This window comes from Canis lupus, chromosome 23 (genome assembly GCF_011100685.1).
Source record: "Canis lupus familiaris isolate Mischka breed German Shepherd chromosome 23, alternate assembly UU_Cfam_GSD_1.0, whole genome shotgun sequence".
NCBI classification, from domain to species: Eukaryota; Metazoa; Chordata; class Mammalia; order Carnivora; family Canidae; genus Canis; species Canis lupus.
In genome coordinates this window covers 27,423,353-27,450,661 of record NC_049244.1, presented here as the reverse complement: position 1 = coordinate 27,450,661, position 27,309 = coordinate 27,423,353, and the positions used below count along the sequence as shown (strand labels likewise).

The window sequence follows — 27,309 nt, the reverse complement described above, 5'->3', positions numbered from 1 at the left end:
TTAAAGTCAAAAGAAATTTGGAGCAAGGAAATAATACAGTTTGAGACCAATGTAAAAACTCAATTTTATTCTGAAAACTATAAATTAATTTGTGATTTTATTACTCCACCTAAAAACAGCTACTTGAGACTGATAAAACAGTATAATACAAAAAGTATCCTCTTCTTTTTAAAGATTTTATTTATTTATTCATAGGAAACAAGAGAGAGAGAGACAGAGACATAGGCAGAGGGGAGAAGCAGGCCACCCATGGGACTCCAATCCTAGGACCCCGGGACCACGACCTGAGCTCAACCAATGAGCCACCCAGGTGCCCACTAAAATTATTTTTTAAAGTTGAAATAGCTTTTTTATACATGTATGGTAGCTAATTTTATATATTATTTCTCTTTGAGTTATTTAAAAGAAATTAAGCATTCTCTCAAATGTTCATATCAAAGCTGATATGATATTATCACATGTGAATTCATAAGGCTCATCTGACTATCATACTTACAAAGACCAGGAAGTCAACTTTCTATAAATCCTGATGCAAACATTCACTTTAAAAGCCATGTAGTAAGTCAAATGGAGCATCTGAAAAGTTTTTCCTAGGTTAAAAATTAAAAATGAGAAAAAGAATCCTCCATTTTAAGTCATAAAATCTTTAAGTTAAAATGGAAGTAAAAAAACAGAACTGTGTTAAAATAAAAAAAAATGTAGCAGTAGAGTTCTTATCCAAAGTCCTAGACATTAATTTAACTGGAATTGTACTGTTGTTAGCATAGTCATGTCTTAAAGAAAAAAGAAACTGTTTCTTAGGCAATATTTGTAAAGAAAATTCCATATATAACCTATATCCCATCAATTCATGTTACTATAGTAGAAGCCTCAATTAAGAAGAAATATGATTTTTCTCTTGCATCTCCTCAGTTCTTATCTCTAATAAATTTAAGCTGGAAACTAGTGAGCCAGCAGCATCCACAGAGGAACAGATATCTTCAAGAAAGTACATCTGTGATGAAGTTACTCATGAAGAAACTAGTATAAGAATATCAATCAGCTGGGGCTGACATGAGCACTGAGTAATGTTTATGTTGTATACCTAAAACTAATAATAATACTTCAGTAAAAAAAGAATATTAGCTGATCAATATTTAAAAATGTATATGATCATGCAATTTGTAATAAAATCCAGATTTTAGAATTTTCGTAAATGTAAAAATGGTAAAATTCTATTTAGACTTTTTTTTTTTTTAAGACTGAGAGAGAAAGCGAGCACAAGCAGAGGGAGAGGGAGAGAGAATATCTCAAGTACAATCCATGCCTGGCATGGAGACGGACGTAGGGCTTGATCTCATGACCAGAGATCATGACCTGAGCCTAAATCAGGTGTCAGACACTTAACTGACTGAGCTACCCAGGCACCCCTCTATTTAGGTTACTGAATGAGATCTTCATTCAAAAATTCCCTAAGTGCTCCTATTCCCAAATATTAAATGAATGATACTATTTCTTCAATTGCATTATGTGTATATCTACAATCTAGCAACAGAAGCAAAATTTAAGCACATTTGAATTTTCTAATAAATAAAATTTCTAATAATTTGGCTACAACAAAAATATTTCTAAGCTCTGTTTGACTATAGGCAGTCTGATCACAATAGGAGTTATTCTATAAGAAAGAGTTCTACCATTACTTCATAGTAAAGTCTTAAACAGTTTAGGAGAAACTGAAAGATAAAAGTACAAGTTTCTAAAATGTATTTTATGGGCCCTCAAAAAGAGTTCGATAAAAGCTACTTAAAGACAGACACCTTGTTGGCAACAGTCATAAAATATATCACAATCATATCATTTCTCACTACCTCCACTACTGCACTTGGTCTGTGCCACATCACCTCCCCCTTGAAGACCCACAATTTTCTCATACTTACTCTGTGGTCAATCAGGCCTACTATGAATATTCTATATAATGCCTGAGCCTATATATTGTTCATCTCACCCTGTTATTCTGATATACTTTTTCATTTTTCTATGGCAATTATCATCTCCTAACATGCTATGACATTTACTTGTATTTACAGCCTGTTTTTCCTTATTGGAGTATATACCCCCCCAAAGGCAATAATCTTTGCTTTGCTCTCCAACATACTCTAAGTACTAGAACAGTATCTGGGACGTGATACGAGATTAGCTATAGAATGAACAAACAAATTTCAGCTTATGAAACAAATATAAAGTCAACTAGGTTTGATAAATATTAATTATGACAAAATATGCATGATGTGCTCTGATTAATTAGAACTTTACCATACCAGATAAAATAAGCAGTTCAATGATTTCTGCATCTCCAAGATAGGCAGCAGCATGCAGTGGAGTTCTCTTTTCATTGTCCTGTAAGAAGAGGAAAGGTGGAACATAAGTTTTAACATAAAATTAATTTCAGTCCATTTTTTTTCCAGTATACTTTAAATGAAGAAAAATCATTAACTACCAACTTACTAATTCTATAACCCTAGTCTAAGTCAGTAAGTCCCAGTAACAGAATATTACCTTGCTAGGAGGAAAAAAAGCCTGAAAAAAATATTTTGGCCTTAAAGGAATGGTTTTTTAAAGCACAGCAAAAATAAAATCTAAAGTGACAGAGAGATAGTTTTTTAGGCTTTCTTGAATAAAGATGCCTATGCTGCTGATATATACAGGCAAATTTCTTTTATTTCATCCTATTTTCCAATATACTTCCACAGTTTTACACAGTTTGGAATTGTTGACCTAAATAAAACAAACCTTAACAAACCAAATGGTTTGCCTATCAAAATGTTTCCACATGTACCCCAAAATATTTTTCTGGGGATTTAAACTTATCCCTTAAAACAATATTAAGGTTTTTCTTAAAATTCCTGTCAATTTTGTTTGTGGCTCTAAAATATTTCCTATCTTTGTAAATATATAAAATAAATACTCTTCCATTTTGAACAGTGAAAGAAACCATCAACAAAACAAAAAGGCAACCTACTGAATGGAAGGAGATACTTGCAAATATCCCCCATAATGGGTTAATATCCAAAATATATCAAGAATCTAGGGATCCCTGGGTGGCGCAGCGGTTTGGCACCTGCCTTTGGCCCAGGGCGCGACCCGGGATCGAATCCCACGTCGGGCTCCCGGTGCATGGAGCCTGCTTCTCCCTCTGCCTGTGTCTCTGCGCCTCTCTCTCTCTCTCTCTCTCTCTCTGTGACTATCATAAATAAATAAAAATTTAAAAAAAAAAATCTATAGGACTCAATCTATATGACCAAAAAACCCCAAATACTCCAATTAAAAAATGAACAGAGGACCTGAATAGCCATTTTTCCAAAGACTTACAGATAGCCAAAGAAGCTTAGAGACATATGAAAAGATGCTCAACATCACTAATCATCAGAGAAATGCAAATTAAAACCACAATAAGATATTATTTTATACATGTCAGAATGACTAAAATCAAAAGGACAAGAAATAATCAGTGTTGGCAAGGATATGGAGAAAAAGGAACCCGTCTGCATTGTTGGTGGGAATGCAAATTGGTGCAGCCACTCTGGAAAATAGTATGAAGGTTCCTCAAAAACTTAAAAATAGAATTACCATATGATCCAGTAATTCCATTATTTACCCAAAGAAAACAAAAACACTAATTCAAAAAAAAATATCCACCCCTATGTTTATTCTTGCATTATTTACAATAGCTAAGCTATGAAGTGTCCATCCATAGATAACTGGAGAAAGCCATAGATAACCGGATAAAGAAGATGTATCATACATACACACTGGACTATTACTTAGCCATAAAAAAGAATAAAATCTTGCCATTTGCAACAACATGGATAGATCTAAAAGGTTTAACATTAAGTGAAATAAGTCAGTGAAAGAAAGATAAATACAAATTTATGTGTGATTTATGAAACAAAACAAATGAACAAAGGAAAAAAGGGACAAACACTCTAAAATACAGAGAACTGGTAGTTGCCAGAGGGGAGGTGGGTTGGGAGATGGGTAAAATAGATAAAGGGGATTTAGAATACATTTATCTTCAGAAGCAATGAGAAATGTATAAAACTGTTGCTGTTCAATCACTACATTGTATACATGAAATTAATAAAATAGTAATGTATTTAATTATACTTCAACTGAAAAAAATATATATACTCTTCCAAATCTTCCTTCAAGAAAAGACGCTATATCTAATGCAAGGCTTCATGTATCTCCTCCCCCCACCAAATACCAATGATCTCCAATTTAAGAAACTTGCATATCTTGAGGTAGAGTCACATTCATGGATTTTTAATTCCTATTTACACCTTATCTAAAGTTACAAGAGTGTTGTTTCTGTGAAAGCTATTTATTTAGATTTATTGTGAAATTTTTTGGATAGAGGTTTTGTGATACGCTGTTGTTTTCCATTATCTATCTTCCCCTTTGTCCACAGGAATAAAGTTGTAGCTGATACTTTACCCACACAGTGAGAGAATATATTCCTAAATCTGCCTGGAAGTTTTGTTACTTATTGTGGACCAGTGTGGTATGTGAGTTGGAAGTAGACACAACTTTCAGGTCATCTTCAACTTAAAAGACAATTACCTTACATATGGATTACTGCTTTCCCATTTCCTACAGGCTGTAAGGCAGATGTGAATGAAACTGAGCCAGCTCTGACCCTGCAGAGGTAGACCAATATCCTAGAAGACCATCATAATCTTGAATAATCTTAGAGAACAAAGTTGCTCCATTAATCTGGACCACTAACTCATATACTACTAAGAGAAATAAAGTTCTCATTTAAGTAAGTATTGTATTTTGGGGTCTTTTACCATATTAGAATATTTATAGCTTTCAAGATTTAAGAAAATGAGATTTCACACTGTAATAATTTTCTCGTTTGGTAATACCCCAATTACTCTAAGAACGAATAGACAACTGAGAATAAATTATGCTAGTCAAAAGAGGGGTTAAAAATATTAATAGGCAATCCAAAAAAGGTTTAATAGTAGCATATAAATAGGTATTATAAAGATGTGTGGAACATACAATTATCACTGGCTCTTCACTGGCTTCTTTATATAATTTCAATATATTGTGATACTGTTTTCGTCCTTATAGTCATAACAGGTGCTTCAGTAAAAAGAAGCTGGTATAGGGGCTATTAGTGTTGTTTACTAAGCTAAGAGCTCTTGTCTCTCCAACCTCAATTAATTTCCACAAGACCGTGTTTTTTTAATTCCAATATATACCTCAGCAAACAGAATGCTTTGCACAAAACTCACTGAATAGTTGTTGAAAAAGCTAACAAAGAACCACCCGAAATCTCAGACTATATTCAGTCTTAGTCATTTTAATAAAAGGATCCTTGGTTTAAGGCTTTTCAGTGTTAATCATTAAGATATCAAATTCCCTAGAGTGTTTAAATATGATCAGACCTTCTCAAATTGAGAAACATGTCTACTACAAAGGATAAACCACACATACACAGTGCATGCACAAATTGAGTCATTTATGTGTGAGAGATGTCTGGAATTCTATGACTCAATACCTTGAATACTATTCATGTATTCTATGACTCATGAGCATAGTTTTCCTCTCTACAAATCATATTGAAGGAAAAAAGGAACACTTTGGTTAATTTTACAAAAATAAATCTACCAATCACATTTTATTTTACTATAATTAAATACTGAAAATTACATAAAATATTTAAGATCTCCTTCAATAATTTTATTAACATAAAAAGACTATCCCCTTGTACATATTAATTTTATTTCAAAGAATTTGTTTTAGATAAAAATATTCTTATATATATGCAAACAAAATGATTAAGTGTACTAATTGATTATTGTAAGAAGGAAAATGCTGGAAATAACTTAAATGCCCACCAAGCGGAATGGTTATCTAAAATGAAACACAAGAAGTTCTTAACCAACCTTCATTTAACTGACTCACATGATTAATCAATATTCTCTGTTTCCTGAGTAAAACTAATGGTGACTTTGGCACACCATGTATTTTGACTATTAGGCTACCACTCATAAGCCCTTATACTTTCATTCCTACCACTGGGCGTCTATTTATCAAGGGTAAAATATGTTTGTTACCACAATTGTTTGTGCAAATTATACCTGCTATCCTAATTATATGATTTATTTAAATATTATTTAAACTGATAAAATGGAATGAAAAAAAATTGTTTCTATGATCAGTAGGTTGAACACCACATAAAGACTCAATAATGGCAAGCTACTAAAAAAAGTACTATTGAATTAGGTGTGGCTGAGAATTCAATCACTAAGGCAAACAGTAAACAGAGATATTTGATTCTTAAGTGGCTAAATTCTCCTATCACCTAAAGAAACCCAAAATGGGTTACAGAAAATGTACTGAGGGTAGGGTTCATACAAGGAAGATAACAATGAACAATGGACTCCACACTGCCAACAAAAAAAAAGTCTCAGCTCAGTTAAAAAAAAAAAATGGCTGGCAAATATACATTGTTACAGTAAAATGCTTAAAGATCACTCTTTATGGCTCCCTCTGTCAGACTCTGATTAGCTTACTAACTACCAGTTATGAAAGCTATTAGATGAAAGGACTTCAGCTGTACATCCGTAAAATGAAATACTATGTATGGGTTCTACATCCAATCCCACTGTGTGGGTTTTTTCCCTCCACAGATCCAGGCAGTGCTCCAATACCAGCTTTACATAATACCAGCTGGTCTTACCATTCAACTCAATTCTGACACTATCAACTATGATATAGATCCCACAGGATATAGGTTCAGTCCTATAACCACCCCCCATCCCACCTCACCCTGCTTCAAATGCCCATAGCAAGTCCAGGATGTTTACCTGTACTTCAATCAGCTATTAATCAGGTTTCCCCGGCTCCCACCTAGCTACAGTGTTCACAGGGTTCAGGAAAACAGTTTTCTCAGTAGATTACCAGTTTATTACCAGGATATTACAAGATACAAATCAACAGCCAGATGTTAGAGAAACACTGAGATGCTTAACAAAGAACTTACAACCTGGTAACATTTGGAGGCCAGCACAGTAGTAAAAAGTGTGTTTCTGGTTACCCAACCCAGAAGCTCTCCAAACTCTTTCCTTTGGGGTTTTTATAGAAATTTCATTACATAGGCACGACTGATTAAAACACCATCCACTGGAAACTGAGCTTAATCTCCAGCTCCTCTACTCCCCAGAGGTGGTGGTACTAGGGCAAAAGGGAACAGAAAGTCCTCATCCTCAAATCACAAAGCTGGATCCAAAGGCATCTAAGCACCCATTCTAAGCTTTCCCAAAGTCACTTCATTAACATAAAAAAGACATCCCTCATTGCTCTCTCTCTCAGGAAATTCCAAGGGTTTTTAGGAACTCAGTGCCAGAAGCAAGAATGAAGACCAAATATATACTTTATATTATAAATCACAATATCACACTATGCTTCCAATTTAAAATAACAAGCAGACCTCAATGTTCCTTGTCAATAGAAAAGTCTCTAAATCACAGTGTTAAATGAAAAAATGCAGGCTTCAAAACAATTGTATGATAGGCCTGAATATGCATAAAATAACTTTGAAAGGATACTCAAGAAACTAATACAGTGATTATCTCTGAGTAAACTGGCAGACTAGGGTTTAAAGTGTGAGAAAGAGTTATTTTTCACTATTGTGGCCTTTGGTATTGTTTGGAGTTATTACTATGTACATGTTTCAAAAAGTAAAACAAACAAAAAACCCTAAAAATAACATTTAAACCAACTGTAAAGCTATTTACTAAAAATTCTAAAAATAATTTACTATACCAGGTATTTCATAAATACTAGGTACTCATTACAAAAAGAATGTTTTTTAGATATTCAGTTTTTTAAGAAACTGTTGCATCTCAATGTAGTATTCCTAAAATAATCTCAACTAAAATTATAAATACACACCAGACTCAACAAATGTTAAGTTGATCAGTTTTTGATCATATACTTTAAAGTACACTTTTCTTATAGTTCTTATATAAGTACTCAGAAAAGACATTTTTTGCATATGATTAGGACAACAAAAAACTAACTCCTCACTCTCCCCAAATAAAAAACAAAAAACAGCTATAATTTTTATTTTTTTATTTTTTATTTTTTATTTTTTTAGCTATAATTTTTATAAGCAACTATCCTGAAAAAAGATAATATACAGTAGATGGGTTAAGATCAGTGATTGCTAACCACTTGGGGTTGGGCCACAGGCATACGCCGGCTGGTAATTTACAGAAGAGCTACACAAGTGAATGGAACATGAAGGAGCTCTTTATGGTGATGCAACAGTTCCATACCTTAAACATGGTGGTGGTTATACAAACCTACACATGTGACAAAATGTCATAAAGTTATTCACAAGGATGTTGCCATTACTACTGATGTGGGAAATAGAAGAAAAATTATTAAATTTCCTTCCTGCCATTGATTGACAAGTCCTTGAAACGGGGAGGGTGACATTCCTCTAGTGACTCAATTGCCTAGATGTTAATACCTTGCTAAAAGCAAAAGGAAACCTTAGCTCAACCCCCAGGATCCTGTAAGCCTACTTTAACAAATAAAAATTCCTTTGGAAACTTCCTTCATTTCTACCCCGTCCACCCCCAAGATACAGGTTGGCAATCATCCCCCAAGCATGTAACCCATCGATATATATATATCCAAGGGGTCTCATGACGCAGGAGTAATAAATGACCTTTTCTTAACAATAGCTAGCCCCCTCAAGGTCCTGGAAATCTTGCTTCCAAAATTCCTGAGAGACTTAATGCTATCCCTAACCCCCTCCCAACTTTAAAGTATATAATGGGCTATTCCTCATGATCCCAGTGCAGCTCTTTCTGTTCACAAGTCCTGTCCCCATGCTTTAATAAAACCAAAGACATCTCAAGAATTTTTTCTTGGCTGTCAGCTTTTGAACCCTAACATCTTTCTTATACCACTACCACATCATCTCCTCCTCCAAATGAGTGAATGCCAAAAACCTGGTGAAATCCAAGAGAAGTCTCTACTTTAAATTAGTTGAATTGTGCCATTATCAGTTTCCTAGTTTTGATAATCATACTGTAGTATGATGTCATCATTTGAAGAATCTGGTTGATGGAAAGGAAAGATCTCTCTGTACAATTGCTGCAATTTCTGGTCTACAATTTCTTCAAGCTAAAGTTTTTTAAAAAAGTATTACAAAAAATCTTGAATTATATTTTGGTTTGTATGTTGTGTTACAAGTGAGCTCCAGAAGCAGTTTACAAAACACAGGCAAACAAGGTTGCACAACCTAGGGTATGAGGCTGTGAGAAAAAAGGGAATCCATGGTGGATCCCAAGCACAGGCCAGGAAAAGGGTTAGATGTAACTTAAGTAAAATCTGGGAACAAAAAACTGCACCTGTACATTCTCAATATTTTGTGTAAAACTTTTAATGTAAAACAGATTTTAGGATCAGGCTGGAATAAGAGGAAAGGAACTTTATAAGGGAGGAAAAGAGAAAAGTTAGAAATGATAAAGTGAAATAGAACGTTTATATAGGGATAAATAGAGACTGTGAGAATTCATTCACATATACGCATTCAACTATGACCTTCATAGCAAGTACTCAATTCTGTAATTCTGCCCCTGTCCAGGTACTGAAACTATTCACTTATATGAGCTGTAATTTAAGAACAGTAATCCTAGCAGTCACAACAATTAACACTTACCTAGGACTTACTTCATGCTAGCACTGCTCTAAGCACTTTATTTACTCTGCAGGGCTTAAGAACTAAATGTGTTTCCTTATTTAACAGATAAAGAAATAAGGCACAGAAAGATTTAAGGAACTTACTTAAGATCATATGGCAGTGGCAGAATCAGTATTCAAGTACAGGCACTTGGGCTCCAAGGTATGTGCTATTTGTTAACTTATCATACAGCCTCTATTTGTAATGCTCCATTATCCATTTAACCATGGTCTGCTTAAAACTAGTCATTCTCCGGGGCACCTGGGTGGCTCAGTGGTTGAGCGTCTGCCTTCCACTCAGGTCATAATCCTAGCGTCCTAGGATAGAGTCTCGCATCAGGCTCCCCACAGGGAGCCTGCTTCTCCCTCTGCCTGTGTCTGCCTCTATGTGTCTCTCATGAATAAATAAAATCTTTAAAAACAAAAACAAGTAATCATTCTTCAAAAAATTCTGTGGCCTGACTTCATTTTTCTTATGAACTTTTTATCATAATTTTCTTAATAATTTTTCCCTTTCTCTTTTATTTGTACTGCTATCAGACTGAAACCTTCATACGTAATATTCAGGGAGCTCAGTTTCAGGTCCACAGAGCTCAGCTGTACTTAACCTAGGTTTTACCAGATCCAATCCTGTCTTACCCTTTCATAAATAAGTTATGATGCCTGACTGTTCTCAAAACTGCACTCAAGGAAGCTCCAGGGTGAATCTCAGCTTTGGGGATAACGGTTCTGTAGGGTACTGGTGGATGTCTATAGCTGCTTCAAGTAAGAGAATTCTAGTTACTTTGGTATAGACGTAATGCTTTGTATACTTACAACTATTTGGAAAAATCCTTAGATTGTCTTTTTAGGTAACTTCATTTTTAAATTCACTAACAGCCCTCCAACCTTATCCTCTCATCCTCAAAGCATATTAGAGATCCAACTGGTTTATATGCTAGCAGATCAAATTTGGAAGGCAATTTCACATTCATTAAACCATTAGCTTCCCTGCTCAATTGCCTTTAGTGGGTCATCACCACCAATCATCTCCATTCCACCCCCATAAATTGATATTCAAAAGCCACTAACTTGTAGCTGGAACCACAACAGCTAATCTCTACTAAAAGAATAAGTAATTGCACACTTTCATCTTTCACCTTTGATCCGTTTGCCCAGAATGTCTTTCCCCTGCTCAAATCCCTTCTACTCTTCATGGCCCAGTTCAAGTTCTAGTTCCTTCACCAAGTCTTCAGGCCAATGTTAGTACACTCATATCTCTCTACCTTGACATTATCATCTGTAGCATACAACTGGCATTTTGGTAATTACTCAATTTTGGGTTTATGTCACAGCTTCATAATTGAGTAATAAACATCTAGAGAAAATAAACTAATTTCATGTCCATATAGCACCTGGCTCAAATGTATCTCATAGGCACTATAGAAGTTTAGACAAAAAAAAAAAAAAAAGAAGTTTAGACAAAATAAAATATTAATGAAGAAAACCTGCCATTAATCATCATATTCTAATGTGTAGGTTTAGAAGACTTCTATAATTGACGTTCAGGTCCTAGAACAAAGATTCTAGAATTGCCTCTAACACACAGGCTATCCAAATTCCTAGGTACAGACAACTCTCCTTAAAGGAATCAAAAACCAGTTCTAAGATGTATGCTATGATTCTTTCCCAAGAAATACTTTGAAAACTTCTATGGAGGTTTTAGATTATAAGATGAAAAATCATCAGCATTTAACAGAGCAAAGTAGCTTGAAGTAAAAAGTGTTTTAACTAAGTACATTAGTCTACTTCTCTTAATAGTTACTATTTATTAAATACATATATTAGATATCATTACTGGGTATAAGTGACAGATGTCTAAATCAAACCAGTTCAGGAAAAATATACTTATTAAAAGTAGTAAAATACCTCCTGGGACTGAGTACCAAACAACCAAAATTTAGATAAGGAAGGGGATGGCTAGGCCACAGGAACAACTAAGAATCAAACCCTTGAAACATTCAGGACCATCTTTTATCTGTTTTTCCATGCATCAGCTTTCTTCTTTTTTTTAATCTTCACCAACAACACTTTCCTGCATAGTAGGAAACAAAGTCATCCATCATAGATCCTTAGATTTACTCTTAGAACTTCAGCAGTCTGAAGAGAAGTCTTTTCATTCCAAAACCCTAAAATAGTGCTCTGATGGACTCAATTTTGCTTAGATTCTCAGGTACTAACCAGGTAAGAATAGGTTTAAAAAAAAAGTTATATTTTATGTACAAATACTGTATCAACATATTGTATCACAGTAGCAGTGTGGAATGGGAAGAGTATCTCAGAAAATGAGGGCAACCCTACAGATCTTTATTTTGTGGTAGACAATGCATAAAGCACTTGCAATAGCGGTTTTATTTTGCAGAATTATTGTAGAGTTTAACATATTATTTCTAAAGATGCGGAAACTGCCTCCAAACTCATGCTCTTCATCAAAATGCTCTACTGACAACTACAATTAAATGTAAGCAATCAGTTCAATCCCTATTTATTCAAAGCTAGGCCAGTTAGTGGCTTCTCTTGAGAATCTTGAGAGCAGCAGAACTGCTGGAAGTAAACTGCTCAGCAATTTGGGTTGGAGGCTTTGTTTCTGCACACCTTGGGAGGCTGAAATCTAGTTTATTCTACAAATAGAACAGAACTATCACTATAGCCCATAAATGATGCATTTCTCTATTTTCTTTCTATAGTCGGACAGAACGAAAAAGGAATGGCTAAGGAATAATTAGGTAATAAAGCACGCTATCTTTCTTCCCATCCCTTTAGAAAACCTGCATTAACTAGAGGGCAGGCCGGGGGGGGGGGGGGGGGGGGTGGGGGGGGGTGGGGGGGGGGTGCTCAGTGGTTTAGCGCCGCCTTCAGCCTCAGGAGTGATCATGGAGACCGGAGATGGAGTATGTCAGGCTCCCTGCATGGAACCTGCTTCTCCCTCTGCCTGTGTCTCTGCCTCTCTATGTCTCTCACAAATAAATAAATAAAATCTTAAAAAAAAAAAAAAAAAAAAAAAGAAAACCTGCATTCCTGCAATAACTAGAGATCCAGGATTGCATATATTTAAATACTAGCTAGAGACATTGCATAGGTACATATGTCTAAACTCCTAAGCTTCTGAAAACATGTAGCAAGAATATTCTACCACACAACTCACCAATGAATACATAACTTACAATCAGTTATATTTTAAACAATATTATTAGTTAATTCTGCTTGTTAAACTAAAAAACAAAAAACATTTCAATTCAAATAATGTATCTTACACATGACAAGGGATGCTTTATAAAAACCTAATCACTCCACTACAAATGCAATCCAAACTTTCAGAAGTCCAGAGCAATACAATGGATGCTCAATAATCTGCTGGCTTAAATTGACCAAACTCATGGACAAAATTCATAAGATAGATAAAAATTAAAGTCAAATAGAAGCACAATTCCAAATGCAAAGTAACTAGAAATGTTAAGTTTTTGCGAGTAACAATCATTTTGGATGAAAGTAGACAAGGAGATTTTTCATGCCCCTTAATCATCTTTTAAAAAAATACAATAATGAATATATTCTACGGAAGCTAGGGAAGGGGGAAAGGGAGGCAGGAAGAGAGAGAAAGTTATTCTCTTAATTCAATATATTATTAGTGAGATTTGTAAAGCAGCACTATCTTTCAGGACACAAAATTAATGTTTATAGTTAGTTCTTTAATTGTATCCTTTGTAGGTTTCAAGTATGGAAGAATACCAATTAAAAAGGACTTAAAAAAAATAAAAGATTTACGCTTACCTAGGACAGGGACAAAGCTGGTTGATTTAGCAACTCAAAGACACCATCTAGGGGTCTCTCAAAAATTCTACCTTTCTACTCTGCCAACCACAACTACATAACCACAGTGGGTACTACATAACCACAGTGGGTATAGGTTCATCTCAAGCTAGTTCACCCCAAACAACAGCCAGCAGCAAGGAAAAAAGCCACCTCTTCCCCTCATTTTTAATATTTACAAAAAAAAATTTTAAGACAATTGTTTTAGAGCAGTTTTGCGTTCACAGTAAAACTGAGGGCAAAGCAGAGATTTGCACTGTACTCCCTACTTCCACACGAGCATAGCCTTCACCATTATCAATAGCCCCCAACATTTGTTTTAAGTGATGAACCCATACAGACACTTCATTGATCATCCAAAGTCCAAAGTTTACCTTGGGTTTCACTCCTGGTGATGTAAAGGCTATAGATTTGGACAAATGTATTATAATATGTATCCATCATTATGTTATTAGAGCTTTATAGTATACAAAAGCAAAAACTAATAAAAATAATGGGAGAGATAGGTAATCCACAATGATAATAAACCTCATCATGTCTCTCCCAATAACCAACAGAACATACAACAGATAAAATCAGCAAAGGTAGAGTTGACCTGAACAACACTACCAACTAAACCCAACTGATATTTATAGAACACTCTACCTAACAATAAAATACATTTTCAACTGCATTTGAAACACTCATCAAAACAGATCATATTCTGAGTTCCAAACCACACCTTAAGATATTAAAATAAACTGAAAACATACAAGCATATACTTCTGGCCATAACATAATTAAACTAGAAAGCAGTAACAGAAAGATGCTTGGAATATCCTAAGTATTTGGAAATCAAAGATGATACTCTAATAGTAGAGAAAAAAAGAAAACTAATTCTAAATAACTCATGTAAAGAGGAAATTTCCCTGGACATCAGAAAATATTCTAACTAAATGAAAATTAAAATACAGTATGTCAAAAAAATTTTTAATTGATCAATGAAATTGATAACCAGAACCACAAAAGAAAAAAAGACAGAATCAGTATCAGGAATGAAAGGGGGGATTCCTCAAAGCCATTAAAAAGACTAAGGGGATATTATGAACAACATTAAAAATTCTACAATTTGGATGAAAAGACTAAGTCCTTCAAAGATACATATGTTACTTATGGAAAAACAAAAAAGTAGTCCTACAGCTATTAAATTAAACTCACAGGTAAAAACATTTGGAGAAAGAAAATTCCAAACCCAGATAGTTTCAATGATAAATTCTATTAGACATTTAAGAAATAATACCAGTCTGCACATCTGGAAAGCAGAAGAGGGACTACATCCCACTTTATGAAACCAACATGTTATTAATTTTAATACCCAAACTAGACAAAGATATTACAAGAAAACTATAGACAGTATCATTCATCACCATAGACATAAATATTCTTAACTAAATATAAGCAAAGCGAATCCAGTAATACACGAAAAGAATAATGTATCATAACCAAGTGGGGTTTATTCTGAGATCATAACTCTAGACTCAACCAATGTAATTTAACATATTAACAGACTAAATAAAAAACCCACATCAGTACATTTAACAAAATGACACCTTTTCATGATTGAAGGGGGAAAAAAACCCTCTTATCAGATTAGGAATAGAAGGTAACTAATCTGTTCAAGGTTATTTATAAAAGTTACAAACAATATCCTATTTAATGGTGAAAGAGTGAAATAAATCACTCCTACTCATTCTCAGACTGGTAGTCCTAGTCAGTAAAAAGAAAAGGCATATAGATTGGGAAAGAAAACCTAAAATTTGTCTCTACTCATAGATGGCATGTTGTTTACGGAGAAAATGTATTAAAAAAAATCCAAGAATGAGTTTAGAAAAGTTGCTGAATGCAAGGTCAATATACAAAAAGCAAGTATACTTCCATGTAATAACAATTAACTGGAAATAAAATTTTTCTAAAGACTATATTTATTTGACAGAGAAAGAGAGCGAGCGAGCGCATGCACACACAAGCAGGGGGAGTGGTAGGCAGAGGGAGAAGCAGGTTTCCTGCTGAGCAGAGAGCCTGACATGGGGCTTGATCCCAGACCTTGGCATAATGACAGACCCTGGGATCATGACCTGAGCACAAGGCAGACACTTAACCAACTGAGTGTCCCAAGCACCCCTGAAAAAAAATTTTAAAGACTGTGCATTTACAAAATGAAAGAATCAGAGAATGAAAGTGAAAAAAAAAAAACACACAACAGAAGAATGCTTGATTATAAACCTAAAATGCAGCATTTGTACACTGAAAACTAACATTCATGAAAGACTTAAAACCTATATGAACAGAAACAACACGTTCATGAATTTTAAGACTCATTATTGCTAAAACATCAATTTTATCTATAGATTCATGGTATTCTAATAAAAATCCCAGCAGGATTCCTTATATATATTAAGGACCTAAAATTTACATGGAAAGGCAAATATATTAGAATAGCCAGAGCAATTCTGAGTGAATAGAACTTAGTTGGGGATCTCAGACTGTGATTTCAATAACTACTCTAAAGCTGCAGTAATCAAGGCAGTGTAATATGAGGAAAAAAAGACATACCTAGAATAAAGAGTCCAGAAATAAACCCATGCAAATTTAATCAATTGATTTTAAACAAATGTACAAAGGCAATTAAATGGAGATATAACCTTTCCAGCAAATGGTCCTGGATATCTACATGCCAAAAAATGGACGCCAATCTATACTTAACACTAAATAGAAAAATTAACTCAAAAAGAATTGTAGATCTGTCAAATCTAAGATTTTTAAATGTCTAGAGGAAAAGATATGAGAAAATGGGTAGGTTGGGCAAAGAGTTCTTGCACAGAACACCAAAAGGACAATCCACAAAGTTGAAGTCAAACTTCATCAAAGTGAAAAACCTTTGCTCTGAGGAAAACATGTTAAGATAAAAATACAAGGCATACTCTAGAAGAAAACATCTGCAAATCATATACCTGACAGAGAACTTGCATTCATATACTAAGAACTCTCAAAACTCAAAAAATGAGGAACAGCTCAACAAAATATGAGTAATTACATTGTCTTGGGACAACTTGGTACCCATTTGGAAAAGGAAAAAAAACAAAAAACAAAAACACTACCTCTCATTATGATATGCCTAATTTAATTGCAACTATATCATAAAGCTAAATGTAAAGAGCAAAATGATAAAGTTCTCAGAAACAAATGAAGGATATTATCTTTAATACTCAGGTTAGAGCAAGACCTTGTAAGATATCAAAAGTTCAAAGCTTTAACCATGAAGGAAAATACTGAAAAATTTGACTACATTAAGACCGGGGTTCAATGACCCAAGAAAGAGCGCAAAGTCAGTTTGAAATGGGAGAAGACATCTGCAACATACACAACTCACAAAAGGTTTATTTCTAGGATGTATAAAGAATGGTAAATTAATGAGAAAACTCAAAAGAAAAATGGACAAGAGATTTAATAGGCACTTTATAAAAAGACTATATAAATGTCTAACAAACATCTCAAAAGGTACTTGACACTGTCATCATAAAAACTCAAACTTTACAAATAATGAGATAACAAACACATAACAGAATGGCTAAATAAAGAAGTCCGACAAACACCAAAAACCAAGAATGTGTCCGAAACTTTGGAGCAACAAGAAATCTCATAGGGTTCTCATGGGAGTATAAATTGTTTAATAATATGGCATTCTCTGTAAGCTGAATATATGCATACACTATACACCAGAAATCCTATGCCTAAGTCTATACCCTAGAGAAATGCTCATGTGCAACAGAGGCATGTTTATGAGTAGCTGCATTGTTCATAACAGGCAAAACTGGAAACCCAACCACCCATCAATAGCAGAATATGGATAAGGTATATGCATTTGGTGGGATTACAAATAACACACAACACAGGTAAATTTTTGAAATAAGATGGTGTCATGCAAAAGAATCCAGGACCAAAAGAATACATGTTGTAAGATTCATTTATTTAAAAACATGCAAAATTAAATTGTACTGGTTAGAGAAGAATAATTAAGTTGCAAAATTATAAAAGAAAACAGAGAGAGACTATTATAAAAGTCAGATAAACGGCTACACAGCAGGGTGGGAATAAACAGTTCTGATCATAAGCTGGGCACCAAGGGCACTTTGTGGCAAAACCAGTGTTTCTCAATCTGGGTAGTGATTACATTTAAATAACTCATAATAGTTTACATTTGTTTTATGTATTTTGAGTGTGTTATACGTAACAGTTTTTTAAATGATTAAAAGAAAGAAGGAGAAAAACACTGGACAATCGTTCTTCTAAAATATCAATTAAGGGGCACCTGGGTGGCTCAGTGGGTTACTGTCTGCCTCAGGCTGAGGTCATGATTCCAGGGTCCTGGGATCAAGCCCCATGTTGGGCTCCCTGCTCAGAGGGGAGTCAGCTTTTCCCTGTCCCTGCTTCTGGGCATTCTCTCTCTCTCTAATAACTAAATAAAATCTTTAAAATAAAACAAAATATGAATTAAAATACAACTGAACTAAAAAGAAAAGCATATAAAAAAATTGGCAGAAGACACAGGCTCTGACATGATATTCCAGCTTAAGAATAAGAACAGTAGCTTCCTTTCTTGGTTTGGCCACGTTTGTTCTCCCGAATTAACGTTCAAAATGAAACTGAACAACTCACCTGAAAATTGAAAAAGGAAGCTACTCACCCCCTGCACCTATGCCCTTCCCCAACCACCAATTTGGTTTTATAAAGGAATTAATAAAAAGAGAAATTATGTTACAGAAATTTGTGTAAGACAATCTTAAAAAAACTAAACAATTAATGTAATCTAGTTTCTATGTAAACAGAAACCAAAATACTGTACACATTCATCTTCCAAACTAATGATAAAAACTTGACATAAAGCACTTTGTAAATCATATTTTTCTCAGATACAAAAATACATGTATCTTAAAATGATTAACTTATTTATTATCAATTTATTGAGCTTGTACAAGAGAACACTTTTTAAATCACTTTGGTAAGTAATATTCAAATCCTTAATTGTGTATAAAAACTACCAAAGAAAACAATGGTACATTAGTTTAAAATATTTATGTAATTTACATGTTTTACTCAATAAGTAATTCTAAGATTGGAAAAATGTATCTCAAGGTTTTGTCACTGTAATTTTATGGAAAATATTTACTAATTAATCTATTAATTAAATCATTCCCTTTAATAGTAGATGATTTATAATTATGTAATTCAAATAAAAGATATTCTCTTGTAAATACATGATTTGGGGTGGGATGGAACAAGAAGTTTCCTTTCCCAAATCTGACTCTGGCTATTACGGGTACTTTGGATTACACACAATTACCAATATATCAGCTATTCAGACTTGTTTATAGTATATATGTTCCACTGTTCTGGCAGCATGAAAAGTGAACCCCAGGTCATCAAAAACTATACACTTCGCTTATTAGGCAGTTCTTACCAATGAGTGACAGCTCCCAGCATCCCCTCTTCACCTGTGAAGTTTCCATTTTTTCCTGTGTTGCTTTGTGCTATGTGTTCAGCAATCCTGCAAACTTTACTTTTATTTACTGATAATGATTTAGATGTTAATATAATAATAGTAGAGCTGCTTTGTAGTTTGTCAGGGAAACTCATTTATTAAATGCCTTCCCTAGAACCAACTTCTATTCCTGAGCATTGCAGGCAAGATGGAATTTAGTCCCCTTGGCAAAGAATTGTGTAGAATAGGTCTGTCTCCCACCCCATTGTCCTGTTAAAGTCAATGCTCTTGACAGATCATCAACAGAATCCTGCAAATGATAAAGTTATTTCTTAAGAGTGCCTTTGTCCACATGCATTTTAAGTTAACATGCTTTTTTCTCTTTTTCTTTTTCTCAAGGAGCTTACCCTTCCTATGTCAAATGATTTAAATGGTCTAAACAAGTACTAAAGGGGATGCAAGACAAAATGACCATGGAAAGAAGAAGCCAGTTTAAAACTTCATTTGTACTTGGGCAACTGATAGCAGACTGCTGCCACCCACCAAAACCCAAACACATCCCATACACAAAAACAAGAATACCCAAACACAACATAGCCAAACACCTTTAGATACAAACTTGTTTAAGTCAGGGAGTGTATCTTATTTTTATTTATTCACTTCTAACACTTTTTAAATGCTTATTATTTACGATAGGCTGGGTATAAATACAGGGAATAATCCAAACCAGGTCCCTATATCCAGAGAGCTAAAGGTACTAAACAAGACACAGGTTAATTAATATGAGTGCTACAAACATCTAGAGAGCTATGGACATCTATAATGTTACCTGGAGGACCAAGAAAGGTGTTCCAGAAAAAAGAGATATTTCAGACTTATACTGGTTCTCTACTGCTGCATAACAAATTACCACAGACTTAGTAGCTTAAGACAGCAGTCACTTATTAATTCACAGTTCTGTAGGGCAGAAGTCCAGGCATGGTGTGGCTGCTCAGGATCTCTTCTAAAGCTAAAAACAGAGTGTCAGGGAGTTCTGTTCTCATCAAAAGACCTAAGGAAGAATCTACTTTTAGGTTCATTTAGGTAAAATTGAGTTACTTGTGGTTGTGAGATTGAGTTTTCAGTTTTCCTTCTTGACAGCCAGCCTTCTCTGTACCTAAAGACTGCCCAATCCTTACCTGTGCTCCCCCTTCAAAGTCAGCAAGAGACACTCTGTCTCACATCAAAACCCTTAATGCCTTTGTTTCTGACTCTAAATACACAATTAAAGAGTTCATGTAATTAGGTCAGGCCCACCCAGATAATCTCACTTTCCTAGTCAACTGTGCCAGATGTCATAAACTAATCACAGGAGTGCTATCTTACCATATTTATAGTACAGAAGATCATACAGAAATGCACATGGTGTGGGGGGAAGGTGAGATTCCTGTAGACCATCTTAGGAATTCTGCCTACCATTAGGGGCAACCTAAAGAATGAACAGAAACTGAAGATGAGGCAAGGGAGGTGGAGACCGTGAGGGCACAACTGATATCCTGAGTCAGGAAAGAGCATGGAAAAGTAGAGGAAAATAGTATGTCTCACTGGACATACCAGCATAATAACTGGTACCCAGTACCAGTCTTCCCAGTACCCAGCATAATAACTGGGACTAATTTGTCAAGGGAATGAACTAACATACCAAGTTATACCAAATCAAGCTAGCAAGTACTTACTAAGAGCTTATGTACTTATAGCTATGAGAAAAGCCAAGAAATTTCTTGTAATACTAAGCCAAAAGGCAGAACTGAAGGGTGATAAACCAGAGGAGACAACATTAACAGAGAAAACTGGACATTAAGAAAACTGGGCCCGTATCTCTTCTAAATATAAGTGACCAAATCAAACTCCAAGGGCTTTGGCTTTGCTTCATCTTTAACAGAGATGATTTAACTACTTGATTTCTAACATCCCTTTCCAATACTAACTGTACTACAAAATGGAAGGCACTGGTTCTTGCTCTGAGGCAAATTCTATTTAGGAAGTTTATTTTTTTAAATATTTATTTATTCATGAGAGACACACAGAGAGAGGCAGAGACATAGGCAGAGGGAGAAGCAGGCTCCCTGTGGGGAGACTGATATGGGACTCAATCCCAGGACCCGGATCACGACCTGAGCCAAAGACAGATGCTCAACCACTGAGCCACCCAGGTGCCCTAGGAAGTTTAGAATCCAGTATTAATTCATGTCATAATCAGTAGTAATATTAAAAAGACAAATTCACACAAAATCCTATTTTAAACACTGAATTTGCTCTCTTCTACAAATTTAGCAGTAATCAGACACTTGCTTTTCACAGTAAAAAAATTAAACCCCAAAATCACATATCTTTTTTTTTTTTTAAGTAGGCTCCATTTCCTTTTTTTTAATTTTTTATTTATTTATTTATTTATTTATTTATTTATTTATTTATTTATTTATTTATTTATGATAGTCACACACACACAGAGAGAGAGAGAGAGAGAGAGAGAGAGAGAGACACAGGCAGAGGGAGAAGCAGCAGGCTCCATGCACCGGGAGCCCGACGTGGGATTCGATCCCGGGTCTCCAGGATCGCGCCCTGGGCCAAAGGCAGGCGCCAAACCGCTGCGCCACCCAGGGATCCCAAGTAGGCTCCATTTCCAATGTGGGGCTTGAACTCATAACTCGGAGATCAAGAGTCATATGCTCTACTGACTGAGCCTGCCAGGTACCCCCAAAAGTAAGTATCAATACCAGGTCCTTTTAGAATAAGAGAAGGTAAGGTAATGCAATCTATGATTGGGCAATTTAATTATCCAATATAATACTGTTTAGAAAACTAATACACAGAATTTCTATTTCAAAAATACTGCTAGACTAGAACAGAAAACTCTATTTCACAAATACATAAGTAAGGTGTAAATGTGAAAAATCCAGTGGAATGTCAGTCAGTTGTTTCAATCAATAAAGTTATTTTCAATGGCTTTTACAGAGCTATGTATATTTTAATAGGCATATATGCCTGTGTTAAGGAGACAGAGCTGACAGTCTGGGAATACAAGGGTTAGAATTCTCAAGACAGCAACAGAGAGAGGGTGGTACAGCTAGGAAATCCCATAGATCTGCAGATTATCCCCTTGTGTACTCAGCTAAGTACTAAGCAGCACGTGTATAAAAATACTGAGTCTAGTGAAAAGAAGCATCCAAAGTAATTAAAGTAATAATTTTCAACCTTTTTCTTATCACCCTGACCCAGGAGGTTTTAGAGACCCCCCCCCCCCCAACTACCCTCATGAAATTTTAATACCACTGTGTACCTAATCTCTCCAGTTTGGCCCTTTGGGGGGCCATACATAAATCATTGTAATAATGTGACTGATCGATCTCTCCCTCTCTCTCTCTCTCTCACACACACACACACATATGCTCACAACCAAAATATAAATTTTGCCAAGCTGTAGGTAATATCACCCCCAGTGAAAATATATGGATTGTGAAGGAACAGTGCTTGGGTTGCAAACAAGGAAGTGTCCTGTTCCTACCAGCTAGGGTGAAAACCTCCTATTTCCTAGAGCATTAGACAGAGTACTCAAAACAACAACAACAACAACAACAACAACAACAACAAAAAACCCTCAGTACAGAATATTTAGCATATTTTGAAATTAAATATTTATAGCAGAAACAAATTTATAAAATATAGGTAAATCTGACAAAATATATAAAAGGCCATCCACAGTGAAATTATGAAATTTGCTGAGAAAAAAATGTCCTAAATAAAAGAGCTATAACTTGTTCATGGGTCAGAAGACTCAATATTGTTAAGAGGTTAATTTTTGCCTAGGTGACCTACAGATCAACATAATCCAGTTTTTCCCCTAGAAATTAAAAGCTGAATCTAAAATTTATATAAAAACAAAAGGTCCTACTCAAAACAACTTTTAAAAAGTTGGTGATCAAGAATTATAAAGCTATAGCATCACAACAGTTATGGTACAGGCATTATCAACGGATTTTTCATAAAGATACAAAGACAATTCAGTGAAGAAGCAGTTTTTTCAAAAAATATTTTAACTGAATATCTGTGGTATATATCATGCATAGTATGTAAATATTAACTCAAAACAGATTATAGATCTAAATGTGAAATTTAAAACTATAAAACCTCTAGGAAGATACAAGAACACCTCAGTAGATATCTTTTTAGATACAACACCAAAACCAAGATTCATAAAAGAATAAATTGATAAATTCAACACAACAAAATTTAAAACTTCTGCTCTTCAGATAAACTCTTAAGAGAATGAAAACACAAACACAGATTGAATACTTGTATCCAGAACATAAAAAGAACTCTCAAAACTCAAGAGCAAGAAAAACAATTAAAAAAAAAAAACCTAGCAAAAACATTTGAAAAGACATTTCACCAAAGAGAATATACATATTGCCAAGAGGCATATGAAAAGATATTCAATATCATTAGTCACCACAGAAATGCAAATTAAAACTACAATGAGATACACTGTGGGATGGATAACCGTGTATCCATTCTATCAGAATTTTTAACATTAGAAAAGACTGATCATACCAAATTTTGGTGGAAAACAGATTTTCATATCTTGGTGAGAATATATAATGATACAACAAATTTGGAAACATTTGGCAATTTTTTTTTAGAAGTTAACCAGATGGCTTGACCTTACCACTAGATATTTACCCGAGAACAGAAAGCCTATTTTCATATAAAGCCTTGTATAGAAAGGTTCATAGCCGATTTATTTTTAATGGATAAAAAAAGGAAACTCAAGTGTCTATCAATAGTTGAGTGGATAAACAAATTGTTTTTATAGATACAATATAATACTACACTCAGCAAGAGAAAAGAATAAACTGTTAATATATGCCAGAGCGTGGATGAACTTCAAAATAATTATGTTGAGTGAAAAGAAAAGCTATACAAAAGGAGGACATATTGTATGATTTCATTTATATAAAGCTCTAAAAAATAAAAATTAACCGATAGTGACACAAAACAGACCAGAGGTTAGGGGCAAATGAAATCTTTTGAGAGTGATGGAAATGTTGGCTACCTTGATTATGGTGATGGTTTTATAGGTATATACATATGCCAAAACTTAAGACATAGTACAATTCAAGTATATGTAATTTATTGTATGTCAATTATGTATCTCATTCAAACTTAGGGGGAAAAAAGGCTAACATGCTAGCTAAGACCTAAGAGACCAATTAAGAACTTCAGCTCCGTCTGAAATTTAGGACAGCATTTACAACATTTTGCTATACTATATAACTTCAATCATTTATTTATATGTGATTATAAGTATAAAAAAATCAGCTTTATTTCTGAGTATACAAGATACTTCATCTCTATTAAAAATATCATTGTTTACCCAACACCTACTTATATATACATGTCCACTAAAATTCCTTCAAAGAACTTAGAAGACATTTAGTCTATCTGGAAAGACAATAATTTGTTTAATAATTCATTACAAATACAAATATTCTAAAATTTTTGCATGTCCACTAAAGCAGAATTTTTGTTTTCTTGGATCTCAATTTATTTTCTATTAGCAAGATTAAAAATAATCCAAATGTTATATAAAAGGGGAACTGGTAAAATAAATTACATTATAAACAATGCAAAACTATGTGACTATCAAGAAAAATGAGAAAGCTTTCATTACTAATATGGATTAATATACTACATTCCCAATGCATATTCCTCAAATGTATTAGGGCTAAAAAATGAAAGATGTGAAAAATATATATATATGCTAAATAAAAAACAATACATGACTGGAACATAAAAAATAAGTCACCACCAGTTTCTAGCTGCACAAATAGCTGGTTTCATTTAGACAGTATCTTCTTTGTTTCAGAACACCCAAAAGCCATTTAAGTCACAATGACATTTAGTACATACATTCGTTTATAGATCTTCAAGGAAAACTGAATAATGGTGAAGCAAACTTAAAAATCTGAGGCTGAAATCTAAAAGCACTGCCAAGAACAAAAGAGAGGTGCCATTTCTAGGCATGGAGAAACTATAGAGGAATTCTCTCCTGAGTGTTTACTGAGTTGGTTTTTCTCTCTTCTTCATTCCCCTATTTCTTTTTTTTTTTTTTTAATTTTTATTTATTTATGATAGTCACAGAGAGAGAGAGAGAGGCAGAGACACAGGCAGAGGGAGAAGCAGGCTCCATGCACCGGGAGCCCGATGTGGGATTCGATCCCGGGTCTCCAGGATCGCGCCCTGGGCCAAAGGCAGGCACCAAACCGCTGCGCCACCCAGGGATCCCCATTCCCCTATTTCTATTCCAAGTTGCATGGAAGCCAGCTGGAAGTTGGGTGGGTATACTTGAGATGGGGCTGAGAGTTATGGGTTCAACACTAGTAACTGTGAGTACCTACGGATGACCATACACGTGCGTACAGTGTGTACATGTGCACTGTTTTATGATGGAGAGTACATATGACCTCAAATAACTCAGAGAAGTGTTAAGAGTATAGAAACATCAACAGCTTGGAATACTGACACCAGCACAAATGACATGTGATCATAAAAAAGACTGGTTGAAGATTAGAGCATTTCTTCCATATTTCCAGAAAAGACTAAAAAGCATGGTGAAGAATGGGGGTGGGAGGAATTCAGGCAACCTGTACAAACTTAAGAGTTTACTACTTTGGGTTAACTGCCAACAATATTATTACAATAATCATGAAAACTAATAATCTGTGTGATATGTATATACTTGCTGACTACTTCATCATCAAAGTAAACTCAACATCATTTTAATGATCCCAGAAGGTATTTTTGAAAGCTTAAAACATGTTAATAATTTCAAAGGCAATTTGGCAAACCAATCCCCAAATATTTTGAACGACAAAGCTAAATTCACAATCTAATAAAATATATAAGAAAGCATTTTCAAAAATATTAAGCTATGTGATAAGATATAGGGAAGATCTACTTATTGACTAGTTCTTAAATCAACTCTTTTGTGTTTAAAAGGCGTCACTCATAATCCAAGTCTTCCTCTGTTTTAAACACTAAAAACAGCATTGGCTAGATTATAATTTCCCCTAGTTTGATATTACTTTGAATGACATTTTTATCCAGCCAAAAAATTAGATACCAGAGAGGCTTATGTATTCATTCATTTGCAATGCTAACACTTCATAGCACTTAATAACACTGAATAACATTTAATAGTACCATGAAAATTAGGATCGTAGTTGTGTTACAGTTTAAAAGGTAGGAATCCATAGAACATGGACATAACTTTTAGGGGGAGAAATCCATATTTGAAACATTACACTTTATGGCACTATTTGATAAAAGAGAAAGACTTCTCTTTCTCCAATTTACTTTATTTACCCAGTTACTATCAAGTCTGACATGGATTCAAATCCCTGTTTTGCTATATTTACTGATACTGGAAATGTTTAACCTTTCTGAGTTTTAAGTTTTGTTAACTACTGGTGGAATGGAAATGTTATTCTACCAACTTTATGAGATTGTTGTATGAACTGAATCATGTAACATAGGCTTACACCTATCACTGTCTCTGAAATAAAATTCTATAATTAACACCAATTTCTATCACTTTGGATGGAAGAAAACAACTTCTTTGTGTAGAAAATAATTTTCTTACAAAGTTAGGCTTTTCCTTTGAAATGTGTTATTAATATTTCAGACTTCATTATTTGGGCTCCACAACATGTCTTTAAGGTTTCTAGTAAATCCTAGGGAAAGAAAGTAATAATTATGATATTGGCTAAATATATTTAGAAATACAAATGAAACCCTTTGGGGAAAAGCAGGTCATTCAGGATCATTCTAAATTTTTAGAGCATCTGAAATTTGGAGTGGAAAAAGGACTGAAGGCCATTATTGTAAACCCACACATTTTACAATAAAAGAAAGTGAGTCCCAAAGAACTTAAATCGATTTGTTCAAGTTATGTATATAAATAAGGTAAGAAAATATGAGTACTTAGGTCTAATAACTTATATTCCAATCATTCTTTACACTATATATACATACCACTCTGCCTTTATAAATTTTTGACTGTGTTTCACTTTTTCGATTAACAGTGCTTCTTCCAGGTCCAAGTGACTTTTAGGTCACCTATCCAAACAACTATTTCCCCCTTTATGACTTCC

The 27,309-nt window shown here is 34.4% G+C and overlaps 1 protein-coding gene and 1 long non-coding RNA gene across 10 annotated transcripts in view; one reads left to right on the top strand and one right to left on the bottom strand.

Annotated features, from left to right (window-relative positions):
* Positions 1-27,309, bottom strand: part of ANKRD28 (ankyrin repeat domain 28) — a 189,378-nt gene that overhangs the window by 76,125 nt on the left and 85,944 nt on the right. For all 8 annotated transcript variants that reach the window (XM_038570777.1, XM_038570776.1, XM_038570780.1 and 5 more), the window contains one exon: positions 2,298-2,376. In XM_038570777.1, the coding sequence (XP_038426705.1) occupies positions 2,298-2,376 (79 nt within the window). The remainder of the gene's footprint in view (positions 1-2,297; positions 2,377-27,309) is intronic.
* LOC111091926 lies at positions 142-21,197 on the top strand. 2 transcript variants are annotated; one of them, XR_005377007.1, is made up of 6 exons: positions 142-310; positions 4,448-4,540; positions 4,636-4,801; positions 9,818-9,913; positions 12,477-12,515; positions 19,517-21,197. It is a non-coding gene; the product is annotated as an uncharacterized LOC111091926 (long non-coding RNA). The 2 variants fall into 2 exon arrangements; XR_005377008.1 differs by having other exon boundaries at positions 4,448-4,544.